Genomic DNA, 15,954 nt, shown 5'->3' on the forward strand with positions numbered 1-15,954 from the left:
TGGCCAGGCCCTTCCCCCCTGCAAAGCGATGCTAAAGGTGTTGGAGACAGAGAGATCAGGTGACCTCCTGGCCCAGGAAAGAGACAAGGCTGGAGAAGGGGTTGGCAGTGTTTTGGTAGCTGGCTGGGAAATGGAAAGGAGCCCCAAGGAGGCTCAGACCTCCCAGCGGGGCTGTGGCCTCCCTGGGGCCCCAGATGGACCTAACTAAGAGGTCTTGTCAGTACAGACAACAAGACCCCCATTTTGGACTGTGTTCCTGTCATCTACTAAACCTCTGTGTTACTGGCTGGCTGAGAGTCACATCTGACTGCAAGGTGGGGGTGCAGGAGCCTCTGGCTTCCCCAGGACCCCGACTGGGTGGACTTGCTGTGGGAAGCGCACGGAAGGGCACATGCTGAATGCTACGTGTGAGCTTCCTGCCCTAAAGATAGTCTGCTCCAAGGGAGAGGAGGCTCCCCAAAGTCCTGACTGATTTTGTGGTGGAGTAGTTCCTGAGCATCACCCGGGGACTCCATGACAGACGGCCAGGCAGGGTGTTACCCATCTACCTCGCTAGTGACACAGCAGCGGGGAGCAATTCCTCCCTGTCTTCTAAACAACCAGCTCCAACAGCTGGTTTCAATGAAAGCTGAGCAGGCCGTTGCCATTCGGGGCAGCCCGGAAGGGTCGGCTGAGCAGGGAAAATCCCCTTATTCAAATCCCAGGTGCCCGTCGCTGACTAGTACCCTACAATGTGCCACAGTCACAGTGGTGGCAGTCCCCATTTTGGGCAGCACATCACAGGGCCTTGTCATGGCACAGGAACATCATCAAGGAGCCACTCTCTGTCTGGCCGTTTGACACTGGTGTCCCTAGTCTCTGTTAGTCAGAGGGTGGAGCTGGACGGCAGGAGAGAGATCACTTGATCGTTACCTGTTAGGTTCACTCCCTCTGGGGCACCTGGCATTGGCCACCGTTGGCAGACAGGGTACGGGGCTGACTCAGTATGGCCATTCTGATGTTCTTATGCTGTATCTTGTCTGACTTTCTTTGGGCAGGCCTATCACCTCCAGCGTATTTAGGTTCCAAACTTCCAGGAAAATCAGTGGAAATTAGAAGCCTAAATATCTTTGAGGATTTGAGCCTCGACGTCTAAGGCCATCCTGAAGTGACCCAATGTGACATCCCCACAGCTCTGCGCCTCTGACTGTTTACATAAGGGGTCACTCATCTCCAGCTTACCATGAAAACACTGTTCTTTCACCTACTTAATATCCCATTGCACCGATGCTAGCAGAATGCAGGCTAAGTGGTCGCTGGGTTTGCCTTCGCTAATGAGCTGTAAGTAAAAAGCACAATAATGAAGCTTGCAGAAGCTGAGAAACACAGCACAGTTAATACTGGTGCAGGCATTCACAGAACAGAGGACGCCGAGAGCACTTAGAAGCCTGGGCAGAAAAGAGAGAAATGTCTCTACCTGGTGGAATGTACCCAGTCAATAGGGGACAGAGCTGGTGATCAGCAATGCTGACACAGCTACTACAGAGGCGGACAGTGAATTTTTTTTGCTCTTGTATCCTACTGAAGGTGGAGGTCTCTGGGTACATCTACACTGCAGTTAGCCATGTGCCTGCTAGAGCGGCGAGACAGACTTGCATGAGCTCTGCTGGAGCTAGCATGCTAAAAAATGGCAGAGTGGATGTAGCAGCTCTGGAAGAGGCTCAGGCTAGCCCCTGCCCCGAGTCCAAGCTCACCCTACCCAGCCCCGTTGGGCCGAGCTCGGCTGCTATTTTTAACACACTAGTGCAAGTCTGTCTGCCAGGCTGGACGGCTCACTCGTAGCTGCAGTGTAGACACACCCAGCGCGACTGTGCGGCGCACACACATGCAGGAATAGGAGGGGGCTGCAGTCAGGACTCAGATGCGGCAGCACAGCGGTGAGTGTGGAGCAGGTGACCAGAGGTGTCGGGGTGTTTATGGGACAGGTTGGAGGTGGAAACAAACAAACGGACGAATTTCTTCACACAATGCACAGTCAATCTATGGAACTCCTTGCCAGAGGATGTTGTGAACGTCAAGACTACAACAGCGTTCAAAAAAGAACTAGATAAGTTCATAGAGGACGAGTCCATCAATGGTCTATTAGCCAGAATGGGCAGGGATGATGTCCTGAGCCTCTGCTTGCCAGAAGCTGGGAATGGGCAACAGGGGATGGATCACTTGATGATTCCCTGTTCTGTTCATTCCCTCTGAAACACCTGGCATTGACCACTGTCAGAAGACAGGACACTGGGCTAGACGGACCTTTGGTCTGACCCGGTATGACTGTTCTTATGTTCTGGAAAGGAGAGCTGAGATCTCGATTCTAGTTGAAAGCTTTGTGTTATTAGTCCCTACTTTTCAGAGCACAACACTCACCTCAAGAGAACACCCCACCCCATTTCTGGTTGCAGCGAGGTTCCCTTCTAAAAAGGATATCTCAGGATCTGCGGGGTTATCCATCTGGTTCTATTGTTAACCCCACTTCCAAAAGCACTCGGGGTGACATTGTACCGCAAACACGCCTTACAAAGAACCTCCACCAGCATGAATATAACCAGGTGCCACCTGGAAGAACAGTGGATGCCAGGAGATCAATTCTGGGATTTATTTCATTTGCTGGTTTACAAAAGATGTTTGAAATAACAAAAGCAGAAGCAAGTTTTCAAAGCAGCATAAAAGAGCTATTAGTATCCTGTGAACCCCGTATTAAACCCGCAAACGTACAGCTTAAACTGACAACAAAAGCCCCAATCGCAATGCAAACAAACACTGCTGCCAACCAAGGCAGTGCTTAGGGCTTGACTAGCTGCTGGCCAGGGTCCAAGGTTTGGGCACAAGGCCAGGTCAGAACTGACATCACTGGTCTCCAGTCTGAACAATGGACAGCAGGGGGTTCTAGCTGCTTTCAGGAGATTTCATGAGCCAAAAACTCCTCCCCTCATCTCTTATCGCAAAAGTATTGGCTGTGTCTGAACTAAAAAACAGGCCTTTGTGGTTGGGGGGCCGAGCTGAGCCGAGCCAAATCGAACCCTGAGCGGTGAGTTCGAATGCCAGAGGTGGAAGCTTAACCCTACAAAATATTTACAGGGTTTCAGATGAGTGGTTCAGTATAATTAATTACTGAAATAGCTGTAGATGCAGGAGGCACTTGGGAAGTCACCCGTCCCCTCTAAACTCTGTATCCTAGCTTGAAACGTTCAGTCACTGCCTCGCCAGGGAATTTCCCCCTCCCCCACTCTATTTTTCTGCAGTTCACATTATTTGCTAAGTATACGACGACGCTCGGTTTACTGCTCCCTGCAGCTTTGAGACTTCGATTTGGCCTCCTCATTTGCTAGGAAAGGTCGTGTTTTACATAGGGTGACCAGACAGCAAGTGTGAAAAGTCAGGACAGGAGGTGCGGGACAATAGGAGCCTATATAAGAAAAAAGACACCAAAATCAGGACTGTCCCTATAAAATTGGGACATCTGGTCACCGTAGTCTTACATCACAACACATGCGGGAGAACTGCCCCAGATCAGAGCGTCATGCTACAATCCCTCGCTGAGACGCTTGCATTCCGATGCAAGCACAAAGGAAGGCAGTTATACGGCTTGATGTGGCTAGCTGAGCCCAGGCTACCCCACCTTTTCCACTGGCTAGCTTGAAAACCAAAACCCAGGGGCAAAACCCGGCTTATCAGAAGTGTGATACTGGCAGGGCCCACACCCACGCACAAGCAGCAAGATACTCCAATGAAGCAGGAAGTTGGAGGTTGAAATCTTTCAAGGGTAAACTCAGAGTTTCGAAATCTTCTGCAGCAAAGAACTGTTGTGAACATTCTCCAGCCACTTAATGAGGATCCCATTCAGGGCAGCTGGGCTGTAAAAACAAAACACAGAAACACAACACACTCCATTAAGCTAGGACTGCTCCTTACTGTGCTGTCTCCAGCCCAGCTTTCACGTCCCAAGGAATTAGGCTTCCATCCATTTCCTAGGGAGACTGCTCCAAAGCCTGTGCTGCTTCGCTGTTGGGAAATGTTATTTCCCATGAACAGTTTAGAAGAAAGTTATGCTTTTTATTATTAACTGGCAGTAACGAGGTGGCATTAATATGGGGAAAATGCAGGCTGCCAATTAGAAGAGGCTGAGAATTCGATCCCAAAATGCCTTTTTGACTAAACAGAACGTTAATTTTACTGCTCTAATTTTTCAATCAAAACACTGCACCAAGTCCAATGCCCTATGAAGTTTATTACATCAATACTCCCATTTGTATCAACCAAACTTGTAATCTCAGCAAAAACTGAGTTGGACAAAATCTATTCTCCATAAATCCATGTTTACTGGCATTAATTATTACCCTCCTTTCATTTTTGTTATTAGAATTCTGTATCAGTCACTCCACTGTTTTGCCCAGGATCGATGTCAGGCTGACAAGTTTGAGACTACCTGGGTCATCCCGTTAACCCTTTGGTCCAGACTGTAGGGACTCAGGCTAGAACCCAGACCTGCCGGGCTCTGGATAACCGAAGCATCTATGCCACCGCATGGCAGTCATGACAGAGCTGCAATCAATGGACTATAAACCCTGAGAGACTAAGGACCACAGGAAGTGCCACCCACAGATGACCTGATTGGTAGCACCTCTTACCAGCTTCTGATTGGTCCAGGTGCACTATTTAAGCATGGAGGGAGTTCCAGGATGCTGTCTGTGCAAGTTGGTGGTAGCCAGTCATCTGCTACAACACAGTCCTCTCTTATTCCCTCCATTGGACCTGGGTATAACGCTTGCCTTGATTCCTGATCCCCGCCGCCAGCTACGATCTCCAGCTAGACTCCTGATCCCTGACTCCGGTTCTGATCTTCAACTTGACTCTTGGTTTCCGATGCCAGCTCTGACCCCTTGGCTTGACCCCGACTCCTGTTCAAACTATTAGTCCCGACTTCTGCTCCAACCACTAGCCTTGCCTCCTGGTTCTACCCACTAGGTCAGGCCACCCATATCCCGGTTGTGACACCAGTGCACTCCTTGGCCAGCTCTTCTGAAACTCTTGGACGCAAGTTACCTGGAACTGCTAATTTAAAATGTCTAACATTAGGGGCTGCTGTTTAACATTATCCTGAGTTACTGCTGGCCTGGAAAGAATTTCCTCATCCGGTGATATGGATCCGTCATCTGGCCTTTTCTCAGTAGAGAAACACAGGTCTGCATTAACTCACTGACCTTTGCTCCCACTCATCCACGTGGGAATGTGCATGAGAGGGAGTCTGCATCACTCCTCCAGAAAATGCGTATCAGGCCAACGGCTCAGCCGAAACAACCCTGCAAGACATCTTCAAAGGGGAAGGCCTACCTGTCCATGCCTACTGCCTCTTTCTCAGTATGAGCCGATCTCCTTTAGCCCCCACCCATGCAGATACTTGGTATTTTATCCAATGGTGGGAAGTGGACACGTGCGTTGACAGACAGGAGGGTGGTGGGCTTGGCTCTGGCGATGCCTGGCAATGGGGCACAGTGACCTCGGCCAGCATGTGGGGGGAAGCTTGGGCTGTGATTTTTCTTCAAGGATTGAACTGTGAGGCCCGTAAGATGGTCACAGCCCCTGAGGTTGTCAAAAAATAGGTCAGTGAACTGTGCATTGAAGGCTCCGTTAGCTCATAGATTCTGAACGTCCCCTTTTTGGAGACACCCAGGATTCATGCAAAGAGAAGCTGAACATTTGCAGTCATTGGTTGGTGCCCAGATACCATGGTGAGAGATGCTGCGGAAACACCCGAAACAGATCAGATCAGTTCACCTTGTCCAGCAGTGGCCAACATCAGAGGAAAGCAACAAATTCCAGTGTGGGTGATTCCCTTCCGCCCCTCTGAAATTCCCCTTGGATATGGGATTCTTCATTTCCCACCCTACAATGCTGCCTGGTACAGCAGCGCTGCTAAGCAGCTACAGCAGCCCACTCCACCCCAGGGAGCGTGATCAGCAGAGGATGGCAGAGAGGGTGCAAGTGAGGGTTGACGAGCTAGTGTTGTGAAGGACACGGAGGTCTTTGGGTGAAAGGTGCCAAGTTCAGTAGCAAGATTAAGAACGAGAGAAAGAAGGTGTCTAATTATCTGCTACATCCGCAATTCAACGAGCAGCCCTTTCTTCCCCCCTGGGACAGGAATGATCTTCCACGTCCCAGGCACATCTTGACAGCAGTCAGTAAAAGAACCATCAGAGACAATGTCACTGGGCGAGTGACAGGACATCGCCCCCAGATGGAGCAAACCCCAAATATTTATTTCCAGTGATAGACACTGATGTTGACAGACATCCCTTCTGCTAACTCCAGTCTTAGAGGGCGACAGTGCTGGATAATGTCACCCTTTTGTCTGACAGATGCTGGTATGGTAGAGTATCAGAGGGGTAGCCGTGTTAGTCTGGATCTGTAAAAGCAGCAGAGAGTCCTGTGGCACCTTATAGACTAACAGACGTTTTGGAGCATGAGCTTTCGTGGGTGAATACCCACTTCGTCAGAATACCCAGGTCTGTTAGTCTATAAGGTGCCACAGGACTCTGCTGCTTTTACAGATCCAGACTAACACAGCTACCCCTCTGATACTTAACACCATGCAAGGCACTACATTTAGCTGTATGGAGTGGAAATCCATCAACCTCATGAAGAAACTTGCACAAATACAGGCATATATATACCTGCCCCTGGAAATTTCCACCACATGCATCCAACGAAGTGGGTATTCACCCACGAAAGCTCATGCTCCAAAACGTCTGTTAGTCTATAAGGTGCCACAGGATTCTTTGCCGCTGGTATGGTAGAGTTACTCACTGGACTAGGATCAAAAGGCTGCGTGTTAACTGGCTCAGAGGATCACTTGTCTTCTTTGTTAGCCAATCACATAGTAGCTCTCTCATACAAGTGCTTTTTGACACGTGTTGTAACTAGTTCATGCATGTTGGCTCCAGGATGGCAGGCGGGGCCAGTGACTGAGTGGGGAACAGAGGTTGCATTTAATGCAGTTAGAGAAATGTCAGCATGGAACCTCGGCCTTTAAATCACGTTTCTAATTGCAATTTTAAAAAAGCTCTTTCTAGTAAAAATGGTGAGACCTGCTAGCTCAGCAAAGAGTCAACACTCCTCACAACAAATGCTTGTGGACTGAATGGAGTTAGGGTTTCTCAGAGAATTCAAGGCTTCCTGGCTCCTTTTCCTATGCTCAGACCAATGGATTTCAGATCTATCTGCTCGCATGCACCCATTTGGAGTATCACACCTCCGTATGCTTGAATTCTAACATGACTAGACCTCAGCAGTGACCTGTGTGGGGCCTGAGGCAAGCCAATTCATCTCTCTTTGCTTCCGGTGCCTTATCTGTGGAATGAAGATGATAATGTCTATCACACGGGGTATTGGGAGCAGAGACTAATTAGTCTTTGAAAGAGGAAAATGCTGGGTGAATGCTGTAACTCTTCAGTGATGCACCATCACATAATGCTTATGGGCCCAATTCTGTCCTGTACCCGAGTGGAACTGCCTTGACTTGAATGGAGTTACCCCAGCTTTACACCAAACCGAGCAAAGACGACAAATCAGGTTCAGTGAGACCAGCTGGGAAAATCAGATGGGATCCAAACTCTCCCAAAATTTAGGGAGCGTTTAGATCCCCTGGCAAAATAATTCAAACCGCCGGGAGGGAGAGAGAGAGGGAAATGGAAGAAGCTCTTCAAGCCATTCTAACAGTCATGCAGGCAACTTACAAACCCTCTGCTGGTTCTTTTCAAGGTGATCTCTGCTTAACATCTTTCTCCGGCAACATCAATGCTCTCTGGGCCTGTCAATGGGAGGCGCTCCATTCGGCTTTCCATCAGGCCCTCTCACCTCACGTACAAATTGTTACGTGGTTTAATACAAAATGCTACAGTCTAGTTCTGGCTGAGGAGCCGTTTCCAATACAAACCCGCTACGCAGGCAGCCGGTGCATGCCGAGAGAGATGCGAGCCTGTTCTGTTACTTTCTCTTAGCACGTGTAACATTATTCAGCACTGATCTCTCTCCAGCCTTTGGACAGTCTAACAACTCCGTCCTTTACTGCACTCAGCATTCTTAACATTGGCATTCAGACCCTGTAAAGCCAGGAGAATATTCCACCTTGTAATTTAGTTGATGAGATTTTCTATATCTTGTAAAACAGCAGAAATCGAGTCTGATTCAAGCGGCGCTGCAGAGATTCATTTATCAGCCGCTAGTATTTATCATATTACACATGCACTTTGCAGAAATCCAATTGCTCCTGCTGACTTAACTGCCTTTCACTCTATCTGCTGTTTTACAGCTTCTCTACCATTCAGGCAGACCGGGGATTTAATTCCAGGAGTCACGGCTGAGCAGTCAGTGGGGGGTTATTTCCCAAGGAGCCTCTGTGGAGATGATGAAGTGCTCTCTCTCCCTCTGAGAGGTGCAGAGGAGGTTTGGGGGCATGAAGAAGGGGTATGTGGGTAATTTGGGAGGATGGATCCTTTCTGCGGGGCTGAGCTATAGAAGTGAAATAGAACAGAGACTTGCACAGACAGAGACCTGGGGGTGGGGGGTTTTCACCCCCTGGCTGATGGTCAAGTGTAAAGGAATCTCAGCGGTGTCATTTCTTTTCCAACTATAGGAAGAAGGTTTAATTTAATTTAAAGAAAGGGTGGAGCCTTCTTTAATTTACACCTCCCTCCACCCCATTGTGGGTCTCTATTTGCCTTTTCAAATACCTGCACTGTCCTGCTAGAAGTCAGCGACAGCTAAGGGGAAGGGGAAGGGAGAGGTGGTGATATAGTTAGCACTTCTTACACATCCCAAGCGATGGTGCTCCCCCAATTTCCCTGGCAGACAGCTTCTCAAACTCCTTGTCAGGAAGGATGGGCCAGCGGTTAGGGTGTTTGGTAAAGACTTGAGTTCAGTTCAACTCTGACTGCCTGTGTGACCTTGGACAAGTCACTTAGCCTCGCTGTGCCTCGGTTTGCCCATCTGTAAAATGGAGATACTAGTGACACCCTCCCTCCCAGGGGTGTGTTTGTGACAGAGTGAAGTGTTACATGGGGGGAGGAAGAGGAAAAAAAAAAGCAGCTGACTCAAATTATCCAGTCCTCTCAGAGACTGCTGGAAGTGTGTGTGTGTGTGTGTATTGGGGTGGGGGGTGGGGTGCCTGGGCCTACACAAATCAGACCCAGTTCCTTGCAAGAGGGGGAGAAGGATGAGGAAGGATGCACTCTGAAGCAAAGCCTAGGGAAAAAAAGGCCAGAAACAGGCAGGAGTAGGAGGAAAGACCAGCACCTGCTGGGGAAAACGTACTGGGTTTGGGGCGCAGCCTAGGACCTGCCTCCTCTGGAAACTGAGGCCTTGCCATAGAGGGAAGAGAACTAGAGACCTTGGGCGTAGATGAGGATACATTAAATAGTGACCCAGCCCTTTTGATTAGCGTTAGTAGCTCAATGACTCTCTGAACTCCCTGGGGCTGGAGAGCATCTGCCATTCACAATGTTTGCGACCGGGGTGCTCAGACGCTCCGGCAGAAGAGGCCCTATAAGGACCATAGAATGTATAGGTTGAACTTTGACTAACTTTTGCCTTTTCCTAACTCCCCCCTGTGACTCCGGCTCAGGCCCACTTGCCTCACCATGCACGGTTCCCTTCCCTCTCCAGTGCCCTGGAGATGTTGCCGGTAATGGCCTCTCTGTGAGCCGTGCACTTAGCTGTTCTAATCTGTTCTCGTGAGACGATCCCTCCTGGCCCAGCACCTCTTCTCTGCTAATTACTTGTGCTGGAATAATGGCCAGCTGATGACATGGGCTAAGCTAATGAGGCTGCTTTAACAGAGCTCATAAAGACACCAGACACCCCAACGGGCTGGATCGCACAGTTCTGTACCCAGCTGCAAGCTGCCGGAGGACAGGCTCGGAAGCTGCAGCACAGTAACGCAGGGATGCTCAGACGGCACACGAGCTGCCGGGGATCCCGGGGGATCTCCCCGCACGGCACGACTGGGCTGTAATGAACTCTCTTGTTAGCAGGTGGCAGGACATGCATTTGGGGTCGTATCCCAACAGTCCCCACGCAGACCGGATCTCCACTGACCTCACTGGGGGATTTTGCCTGAGCAAGCGCTGCAGTAGCTGGCTGGGTGGAGGTAGCCCAGGGGGTCTCAAACGGGGAGTCTTGCTGTATGAAAGGGGTCACCAGTAAAAAAGTTTGAGAGCCACTGGGGTAGCCCCTCCGAATTCTTGGGCTGGGCTATGGGATGAAGATGAATCAGGAGCTGCGTCGTGGCCCCGGGCGATAATGCTGGCATAGAGGTAGGCTGGGTTATGCGTATGTGTATTGGCCTAATTCAGGGAGGTGCTGAGCCACCCTGGCTCCCTCTGAAGTCAATGGAAGCTGGGGGCACTCGGCCCACTGAAAATCAGAACCAAATATGCAGTGAGCTGCCATGAGCCATTTGGTCTGGTCCCTCCAGCACAGGCCAATACTGGAGGCTACAGGGGAAGTGTTAAAAGTCACTAAGCCATTTAGCTAATTGCACAAGGCTTTGTCATCTGGCAGGGGGGCAGATAATCCGTGGTGATCCCTATGGGCAAATCAGTTCACGGACCAGACACGAGCTGACTGCCCTTCCCAGCTTTGCTTGCAGTGCTGACCCAGCCGAGCCTTTAGCAAACGCCAGCCGCGGCGCCCCACTCCCTAGCCGCGCGTATTCAGACTTGCTAACGGCTCACTCCGTGCAATCAGGGCGCTGGAGCAAGAGCTGACTGCCAAGCAGCGCTTAGTCAGGCCCCAGTGGCGGACGATGACAGGGCTTTAAATGCCAGCCAGCCCGCCCCCGCTGTGCACGCGGTACCTTTCCATCTGAGTCCAGTGTCCGCACTCTTCAATGTGGTCCCGGGTCAGCTGGGGAATCTGGAGAGAGATGCACAAGAACAGGGAGACTCTGTTTCACTCCAAAGAGGCTGCCGAGCCTCTCAAAGATATGGAGGCCTTTAGGAAAGGTTGCTGCTTAGCAGGGCTGTCCTTAGGATTTATGGGGCCCTACGCAGTATTATTAAACTGGTGCCACTGTGCCGGATGGCAGCCCAAGCTCACAGGCTGGTGGGGGAGGGGGAGGAGGGACTTGACAGCAAAGGATAATGAGTTGCCCGGCCTGCCTCATGGTGGCAGAGAGTCACAGTTCCCCGCAGAGACTTCCATGCCCTCTCCCTCATGCAGAATGGACATGAAGAAAGTACCTAATTAAAAGCACTAAAATTTGGGAATAAAAAATGTCAGTCACAGGTTTTTTGATATGCCCTGAAGTTTGTCAGAGATTTATTTGCAAAAACTTCATAGTAAGGGTGAGTCAGCTGTCCAGCTGAATACAACATTACATATAATGGAATACATGATGCAGCTCTTCTCTGTTTTACATTTTCTTATTCAGTATTTCTAAATTGAATTTATATTTTAAATGTACTCAAATCTTAAGCCAGCGTTCCAGATTATTACATATTTAACTCACTGAAACAAAGACATTCTTTTAAATTAATCAGAGAGGTTTAGTGTGTTCATAACAATGTTCATTGCTTTTAGAAAAAGGGAACAGTAATTTACTTTGTGTGATCTCCATAACAAGAGACATGGTTATGAAATTTCACCAACTTTAAAAAAATATGTTTCCAAAGATTTTAGGTATAACAAGGATTTTGTCTTACTAAGGTACTGATTTTGCTGGAGGGTTCTTTTAAAACTAGTTCGTCGGATAGTCAGAAGTAAAGAAAGGGAAACTCTTTGTCGAGCTATCTGGAAGGGAAGGACTGTTGTCCCTTTAAGGGCTCTCTTCAGTGGGGAGTGGAGGGAGAGGTGGTGAAGGGATGGACAGAAAGGACAGGAAGACTTGGAAGCACTTTTTTTTTAACTATAGTAATTAAAATGGTGTATTTTAGATAAGGGAGGTCTTTTGAAGGATTTATTTAAAAAACTGTATGTCTGAAGATCCACGCATTTAAGGTTAAAGATGATTGTGCATCTAAAACTCTATGCAAGCATTTTTTAGAAATGTGATTTTATAATCTTCACCAGCTCACTAATGAAATATTTTTAAAGCAAATTTTAAACTAAGGTCCTGTAGACTGACATGTTCTGTGTAAATATTACATTAATGCACAACTGTTTTTGTCAGTAAAGTCAGAAACTGACAGTATAAAAATTTATTTGGGCATAAGCTTTCGTGGACATCTGATGAAATGGGTTCTAGTCCACAAAAGTTTATGCCCAAATAATTTGTTAGTCTTTGAGGTGACACAAGGACTCGTCCTTGTTTTTGCTGATACAGACTAACAGGACTACCACTCTGAAACCTGTCAGTATATACCTTGGGGTTGGCAAATGCCTGTTAAAGGCTTTATTACCCCTTGAATGTCTCTTTAACAGTTTCAATGTTGTGCTAATAGGTCTGGCAGGCTGGAGGTTTTTTCACTTTTAACTACTAGATTCCCTCCCAAGGAAGACTCACCAGGCTAGAGCAGCCATCTGTGGGAGCCTGCAGGAAGGGTCAGAACAGGGATAGGAAAACAAGAGGGTGGACACTAAGACCCAGTGGTGCCCCAAATTTTCAGGTGCCCTACGCAGCTGCCTATGTTGCCTATGCCTAAGGATGGCCCTGCTGCTTAGGACCTGCCATATGGGATCAGCCCCATCGAGCCTGGCACCACAACCCCAGTGCTGGACAATTCCTGATGCTTGAGAGGAAGGTCAACTCCCCGGCACAGGCGTGTGGCGCTATCCCTGGCTAGAAGAGCATTTCACCCTGACCCTGCACATGGCCTGAAGCATGAGGTTGGATCCCCCTTCTCAACTCCTCAGCAGGCACAGCTCGTGGGATTGATGTAGCTCGTCAGTCAAGGTGGCTGCAGGTTTTGGTTCGAGGCCTCCTGCTACTGGGAACTCCCCACAGTTCCTTCACGTATGAAGCACGAGCCACTTATGAGGGATTCATTCAGCTGGGATGGAGTCTGAGGGAACCAGCGTCAGCCCAGTGACACTGGATATCCCTGGCCACCGGGTAACCGGGACACCATCGGGCAGCGTCTTATCAGGGTGTCAAGTATCAGAGGGGTAGCCATGTTAGTCTGGATCTGTAAAAGCAGCAAAGAATCCTGTGGCACCTTATAGACAGACGTTTTGGAGCATGAGCTTTTGTGGGTGAATACCCACTTCGTCAGATGCATGTAGTGGAAATTTCCAGGGGCAGGTATATATATGCAAGCAAGAAGCAAGCTAGAGATAACGAGGTCAGTTCAATCAGGGAGGATGAGGCTCTGTTCTAGCAGTTGAGGTGTGAAAACCAAGGGAGGAGAAACTGCTTCTGTAGTTGGCAAGCCATTCACAGTCTTTGTTTAATCCTGAGCTGATGGTGTCAAATTTGCAGATGAACTGAAGCTCAGCAGTTTCTCTTTGAAGTCTGGTCCTGAAGTTTTTTTGCTGCAGGATGGCCACTTTAAGATCTGCTATCGTGTGGCCAGGGAGGTTGAAGTGCTCTCCTACAGGTTTTTGTATATTGCCATTCCTAATATCTGATTTGTGTCCGTTTATCCTTTCCCGTAGAGACTGTCTAGTTTGGCCATTGTACATAGCAGAGGGGCATTGCTGGCATAGGATGGCATATATTACATTGGTGGACGTGCAGGTGAATGAACCGGTGATGGTGTGGCTGATCTGGTTAGGTCCAGTGATGGTGTCGCTGGTGTAGATATGTGGGCAGAGTTGGCATTGAGGTTTGTTGCATGGATTGGTTCCTGAGCTAGAGTTACTATGGTGCGGTGTGCAGTTACTGGTGAGAATATGTTTCAGGTTGGCAGGTTGCCTGTGGGCGACGACTGGCCTGCCACCCAAGGCCTGTGAAAGTGTGGGATCATTGTCCAGGATGGGTTGTAGATCCCTGATGATGCGTTGGAGGGGTTTTAGCTGGGGACTGTATGTGATGGCCAGTGGAGTCCTGTTGGTTTCTTTCTTGGGTTTGTCTTGCAGTAGGAGGCTTCTGGGTACACGTCTGGCTCTGTTGATCTGTTTCCTTATTTCCTCGTGTGGGTATTGTAGTTTTGAGAATGCTTGGTGGAGATTTTGTAAGCGTTGGTCTCTGTCTGAGGGGTTAGAGCAGATGTGGTTGTACCTCAGTGCTTGGCTGTAGATGATGGATCGTGTGGTGTGTCCGGGATGGAAGCTAGAGGCATGAAGGTAGGCATAGCGGTCGGTAGGTTTTCAGTATAGGGTGTTGTTAATGTGACCATCACTTATTTGCACCGTGGTGTCAAGAAAGTGGATCTCCTGTGTAGATTGGTCCAGGCTGAGGCTGATGGTGGGGTGGAAGCTGTTGAAATCGTGGTGGAATTTTTCCAGAGTCTCCTTCCCATGGGTCCAGATGATGATGATGTCATCAATGTAGCGTAGGTAGAGAAGGGGCGTGAGTGGACGAGAGCTGAGGAAGCGTTGTTCCAGGTCGGCCATAAAAATATTGGTATATTGTGGGGCCATGCAGGTGCCCATAGCAGTGCCACTGATCTGGAGATATATATTGTCATGAAATTTGAAATAGTTGTGTGTGAGGACAGAGGCACAGAGCTCAGCAACCAGTTGTGCTGTGGCATCATCAGGGATAGTGTTCCTGACAGCTTGTATTCCATCTGTGTGTGGGATGTTTGTGTAGAGAGCCTCTACATCCATGGTGGCTAGGATGGTGTTTTCTGGGAGGTGACCAATGCATTGTAGTTTCCTCAGGAAATCAGTGGTGTCACGGAGATAGCTGGGAGTGCTGGTGGCATAGGGTCTGAATAGAGAAGTGATGGTCACATTACCACCACCCTATACCGAAAATCTACCAACCGCTATGCCTACCTTCATGCCTCCAGCTTCCATCCCGGGCACACTACACGATCCATCATCTACAGCCAAGCACCGAGGTACAACCACATCTGCTCTAACCCCTCAGACAGAGGCCAACGCCTACAAAATCTCCACCAAGCATTCTCAAAACTACAATACCCACACGAGGAAATAAGGAAACAGATCAACAGAGTCAGACGTGTACCCAGAAGCTTCCTACTGCAAGACAAACCCAAGAAAGAAACCAACAGGACTCCACTGGCCATCACATACAGTCCCCAGCTAAAACCCCTCCAACGCATCATCAGGGATCTACAACCCATCCTGGACAATGATCCCACACTTTCACAGGCCTTGGGTGGCAGGCCAGTTCTCGCCCACAGACAACTTGCCAACCTGAAGCATATTCTCACCAGTCTGCACATTGCACCATAGTAACTCTAGCTCAGGAACCAATCCATGCAACAAACCTCGATGCCAACTCTGCCCACATATCTACACCAGCGACACCATCACAGGACCTAACCAGATCAGCCACACCATCACCGGTTCATTCACCTGCACGTCCACCAATGTAATATACGCCATCATATGCCAGCAATGCCCCTCTGCTATGTACATCGGCCAAACTGGACAGTCTCTACGGAAAAGGATAAATGGACACAAATCAGATATTAGGAATGGCAATATACAAAAACCTGTAGAAGAACACTTCAACCTCCCTGGCCACACAATAGCAGATCTTAAGGTGGCCATCCTGCAGCAAAAAAACTTCAGGACCAGACTTCAAAGAGAAACTGCTGAGCTTCAGTTCATCTGCAAATTTGACACCATCAGCTCAGGATTAAACAAAGACTGTGAATGGCTTGCCAACTACAAAAGCGGTTTCTCCTCCCTTGGTTTTCACACCTCAACTGCTAGAACATGCCTCATCCTCCCTGATTGAACTAACCTTGTTATCTCTAGCTTGCTTCTTGTTGCATATATATACCTCCCCCTGGAAATTTCCACTACATGCATCTGACGAAATGGGTATTTACCCACGAAAGCTCATGCTCC

General features: G+C 48.9%; 1 protein-coding gene across 1 annotated transcript in view; it reads right to left on the bottom strand.

Moving 5' to 3' along the window:
• Positions 1-2,530: 2,530 nt before the first annotated feature.
• LOC115648034 (bifunctional epoxide hydrolase 2-like) overlaps positions 2,531-15,954 on the bottom strand; it is an 88,326-nt gene continuing 74,902 nt past the window's right edge. The window contains exons 18-19 of the mRNA XM_030555112.1: positions 10,883-10,941; positions 2,531-3,884 (exon numbers count right to left, since the gene is read on the bottom strand). Of these exons, the coding sequence (XP_030410972.1) occupies positions 3,800-3,884; positions 10,883-10,941 (144 nt within the window). The 3' untranslated portion in view covers positions 2,531-3,799. The remainder of the gene's footprint in view (positions 3,885-10,882; positions 10,942-15,954) is intronic.

This window comes from Gopherus evgoodei, chromosome 3 (genome assembly GCF_007399415.2).
Source record: "Gopherus evgoodei ecotype Sinaloan lineage chromosome 3, rGopEvg1_v1.p, whole genome shotgun sequence".
In the NCBI taxonomy this organism is placed as follows: Eukaryota; Metazoa; Chordata; order Testudines; family Testudinidae; genus Gopherus; species Gopherus evgoodei.